Here is a 4,944-nt window from a genome sequence, read left to right as displayed (position 1 = left end):
CAGAAGCGCTCGAGAACCACAGATCTACCTGACTCCAGGCGAGGGTGGTGCGGCAAGACTTCATTGCACGCCCTCTCCCTGCCTGCGGTCCGGAGCTTAAGAGGCAAGCACTGTCCCCACTGCCAAGACTGCTCGTCTGGGTGCCACACACCAGCAATGACAGCCACCAGCATCTGTGGGCCTTCTGCCATCACTGGGAACATAGGAGGAGCTGGGCTGGGGGTTGTGGGGATGAGCCAGGCTGAAAAATGTGGCTCCCTTTGCACCTGTCTATCCACCCGCCCGCCTCAGCACAGTGCTCTGCTCAGACCAAAAGGTTTGCAATGCTCGGCATCTCTAAATGACTTTAGGACCCGCAGCACAAGACAAGGCAACTTCATGTACTGTGTCCTGGACAGTAAGAGCCACTCCTGATCCTGCCTCCCTGCATGCTCCCCAAGACATGCCCAATTGTTCAGAAACTTAAACAAAATGGATGGGACTGGGGCTGTGGAAGAGCTCTAAGAGAGCAGTCACCCATGGATTCAGTGCCGACGTCTGGTCTTGACATCCATGGGGTAAAAGTTTGGTATCTGTCCTCTATTCCTTCTTTTCTGTGTATATTAAGCTTGATCTCTAATCTCTGCCTACTCCCAGGCACCTCCCACCGTGTTCATCTCACATTGTACAGAGAAAGTTCCCAGCAGGCCGGCCACAACCGCACCAAAAAAGCCAACAACTGCATAGAGCTGATCCATCTGCAGTGATCTCCATCCTTGTGACCTTGAAGTGCTACTCCAGGTTTGACAGGAAATCATCCATTTGCTCGGTCAACTCCTGCTCAAGGTCTCTCAGGACAGCCTGTTTCCGATCTCCGGCCCCCCTCAGCTCCTCCTCGCACTGCTGCAGCAACTCCTGGCCTTTTTTCTCCAGGCATTGCCGCATCTTTCTGGGCTGCACCCGACAGCATTGCAGCCTGGCCTTGTTTTCCCGGCCCTAGTGAAATACCAGCGAGGGGAAAGGGAGGGTGGTTAATCAGAGCAGCCATCCGTGATAGAAAGCCACAGTGTAGATCCTGATAAAGACACACCGCCCTGCTGGCACCCCTTATCCTTCCCTCTTGTCCCCCAGTGCTGACAGTGCCCTTCTCTCCTGACTCAAGGCCTCCACTTGTCCAGCTGTGCCACCCCACAGATATTCCCAGTGACCCTCAAGCATGACCTGTCACTCACCTGATCTGTAATATAGCCTTTATATTGCTGTTTGAATTTGTCCTTTATGGTCCTGTTGGCAGCATTCTCCATCTGTGGAGGAAAAAACGAGAGGTGAGTGTTGATGGGACAGCGTTGGGATTGCACAGAAGTTTTCCACAGTTGCATCTTGCCCTCCGGTAGTCCGTCACCACAGAGACCTGCGCTCGCATATCCCTCAGCCCTACATGCCTCGCTCCCCTCCCATTCCTTCAAGGGTACAGCCCCTTGCACCGTGCAAAGGAGAAACTGTGACTGTAGCCGAATGGATGAAGCCAGTTCCTAGCCTGGGCATCCCTTGAGTGTCTCTTGGTCTACTGGGGACAGGGACATTAGTGCGTCATGGTAAAGGCTGTGCCAATACACTAATGCACAGCAGAATTAGTGCATCATGAAAAGACTGTGCACCAGCACTGGCACTACTAAATAAGCATTTAGTTAGGACCTCATATTAGAGGGGCTAAACTTAATGTGCAGTAACAAGGGTGGGTTAGTACACGTGTATAGACGCACCCACAGTCTTATGTCTCTACTTTCTACAAAGCACAACAGGGCACTGAGCCGTCAGCCAGCATCCCAAAAGTGCTCCTTTGCCTCTGCTTTATTACAGCCTCCTCCCACCAAAGCTGGGAGACTCCAGAACCGAAGGTAGAGATGGAGATACTGCACCCCAACACCACTGAAGACCTCCCAACTTTGAGAGGGGAAATTTAGGTGGGAGATTAGGAGGAACTTCGAGTCGGCAGGTGGTCAAGAATTGGGGGTCACTGGAGTCAGTGACCCTAGTATATATTAAACCCCTTTTAAAAAAATTCTTTTTTTAACATTAAATGTGATCTCCATTTCCATCCCTACACCATCATCTGTCTCACTGTCACTGTGCTTGCAGAAAGCCTCCAACTTCCAGGCCTGGTAGGGGAACTCCAGTAGCTAATGAGAGTTTATCCCACAATTTCTCCCTGGCTGTCAGGAGCTGTATATCTGGGCACACTTTCCTCATATTCTCCTGTCATAGGCTGAAGAATGCCTCAAATGTTCACATACAGTGGCATTTCCCAAAATGCTGGGTGTGAAAAGTTCCTTGGTGCAGGGGGGAGGCAAAGTAGTGGTGGAAATCAGAGGCAAGGGAAGTGGTGGGGGTAATTAATGGTGATCAGTGGCGGGGGTAGCAATGGTGGTGGAAGGAACTGGTGTTAGTTGGCAACAATCAATGACGAGGGGACGACACAGCAGTGGTAGCACCTGTGGTATGGAGAGCTATGATTCAAGTTTGGGGGGGGTGACAGTGCCAAGTGTGGCAAACACTGATGTACACCATGGCCATCTTTACACCCATCACCCTGCTTCCACCACCCCCGAGTACCTATGACTCTTCCCCTGCTGCAGCTGTCACCCTCCTGTCCCAGCCTCCCCCAGTGAAAATGAATAGCCCCAAGGGATTTGAAAGCCAACACGACCTCTTTGAATCGCCAGTTGTAGGTCGACATGAATCCTTCCAACATTTGTCTCAGCTCCTGTCCCACATCCTGAACCATGGCCTCTTTCTGCTGTTCGTCACCCAGCAGCTCCCTCCGGCACCGCTCCAGCAATTCCTGGCATTTCTCCTCCAGCTTCTTCTGCATTTCAGTGGGACTGATATTCAGACAGTGAGTCTCAGTTTGGGTGTCACGGTCCTGATTGGAGAAAGGTAAGAGATCAGTCATTAGGGATGAGCAGTTTGAAGGGGACATGGGATCCTCCCATAGAGGTACATAGTTTGGCCAATGCCCCTTGATCCTTACCAACACCCCCCTGCTACCCACGTGGATGGCCCCTCACTCCCAGCCCTTATCCCAGCTAATAAAGAGCACCTACTTCCACCGTGTCCTCAAGCATGACCCACTGTCCCTAAACTCACCTGATGAAGCACAAATTCAGAATATTCCCCCTTGATGATGTCGACTATTTTCCTGTTCACTTGCTCTCGCATATTGGCCAAAGTCTCAGCCATCTGTGAGTGAAAAGGGAATGAGTGAGGGATCTTGGTGGTGATGGAAACCTCCTAGGTGACTGTCCTTCTGGGATCAACTCGCCTCTCCCACTGGGCCAATAGAAATTCCCTGTCTCTGGCTTCCTATGTACCCCCCACAAACCCTCGTGTTCTGCACAGGTACTCCTGGAGCAACCCCTTGGCCCCCATCATCTCATGTGCATGGCAGTCATAGTGCAGCTGGACAGTGCAGGGAGCAAACTCCTTGGCTGCAGCTTCATAACATTTCTCCTTCTCTGCTGGGGCTGGAGAGATGGGAAGAGCCCTAATGGGAGGCTGGGGATACTGGATGATGCCTCCCAGCCCTTCCCTGCTATCTCTGTCCATCCACCCATGCACTCATCCATCTATTAGAGGAAGAGACGCATAATTCACAGCTGCACAAATGTGATCGCCTATTTTCAAAGGTCACCTAGAAACCTAAAAGCATCATTGCTGCAGTTCCTCTATCTGCTTGGGAAGAGGAGGAGGAGGTGGAGCAGCAAACCTCGACTACAAAATGAGGGCACATCCAGTAACTCCCTCTAAACCAGCCACGTACAGAAGCAGTCTGTATTGATACTGTCACAACCCAAAGTTGTGGTTTTTTGTTTTTGTGTGCTTCGGCACCGCTAAATTATGTTCCCGCTAAATTGCAGCTTCTTTGCACGGTAGAGTTTTCTGCTGCAGAAGAGAACCCTGGTGCAAAAGAGTATTCCCGCCAATTAGAAGCTTTCTTTGCATGGTGCATTTCTTTTTGCATCCAAGAAATGCACGGTGCAAAGAGTTCCTGCCATTCATATTCAGATTCGTGCCACATTATTGCCCGATTCTAATACATGCACACGTGGTGGCTAGCGACTGGCTTGCTAGCCGTATAAAGAGCTTGGGTGGTTTCCGCCCAAGTTGGAGAGAAAGCAATTGGAGTTTGAGAAGAAGAGCGTGAAGATCTCTAAGCGCTGCGGATCCTTACGAACCCAACGCTTTCCTTAAAAGGCAATAGAGGTCTGATAACCGAACCTGCGGAGCCTTAACCACTCCGGGGAAAAGAACGAACAGCCTCTGGCCTCTCCCCGTCGCCGATAAATTCCTAGACGTATCCCTTCCTATACAAGAAACTACCGAACCCACGGAGCTTCAACAACTCTGGGGCCAATTACCGAACCGAACCCGTGGAGCTTCAATAACTCCGGGGCCAAGAACCGAATTGTTGTAGTCCTCTAACGAGGATTTAAGTGGAGCTGAACCTGGAAACTGTCCAGCCTACACCACGACCATCTTTGGTGTAAGTAAACAATCTTTAAATCAACCATTACGCGTCCGTAACTAATTCTAGCTCGCCACCGGTTCTCTCCGACCCCGCGTGCCCGGGCTGCTGGCCACAGCCCGCGTGCGCAAAGACGGGTCCGCATATCGCTCCCGGCCCGCTCATGGCGACACGGATGGGAGCGGGAGGTGGCCCGCACAGATACTTCTCCTCCCTAAAGGACCCCATCATCCTGAACCCCACAGCTGCAAACATGGAAGAGGATGTACCTTTACAGGAGAAGAGAAGTCATAGTGATTCTCCTCCAGAAATTGAAAGAAATCCTGTGAAGAAATAAGTCACTGGTGAATTAGGGTCCCCGGTGCCTTGCCCAGCACTGAGATGCAACCACCTCTGGGGTAGGGGAGCTGGAGAGCAGGCGCACAGCAAAACAGTCACTC

The 4,944-nt window shown here is 51.4% G+C and overlaps 1 protein-coding gene across 1 annotated transcript in view; it reads right to left on the bottom strand.

The window, feature by feature from the left end:
- Nucleotides 1-771: 771 nt before the first annotated feature.
- LOC112548607 (RING finger protein 112-like) overlaps nt 772-4,944 on the bottom strand; it is a 16,626-nt gene continuing 12,453 nt past the window's right edge. The window contains exons 10-14 of the mRNA XM_025194820.1: nt 4,774-4,827; nt 3,127-3,219; nt 2,687-2,902; nt 1,212-1,283; nt 772-975 (exon numbers count right to left, since the gene is read on the bottom strand). Coding sequence (XP_025050605.1) covers nt 772-975; nt 1,212-1,283; nt 2,687-2,902; nt 3,127-3,219; nt 4,774-4,827 — 639 coding nt within the window. The remainder of the gene's footprint in view (nt 976-1,211; nt 1,284-2,686; nt 2,903-3,126; nt 3,220-4,773; nt 4,828-4,944) is intronic.

Source organism: Alligator sinensis, unplaced genomic scaffold (genome assembly GCF_000455745.1).
Source record: "Alligator sinensis unplaced genomic scaffold, ASM45574v1 scaffold363_1, whole genome shotgun sequence".
Lineage (NCBI taxonomy): Eukaryota > Metazoa > Chordata > Crocodylia > Alligatoridae > Alligator > Alligator sinensis.
This window is presented reverse-complemented; position numbering and strand designations above follow the sequence as displayed.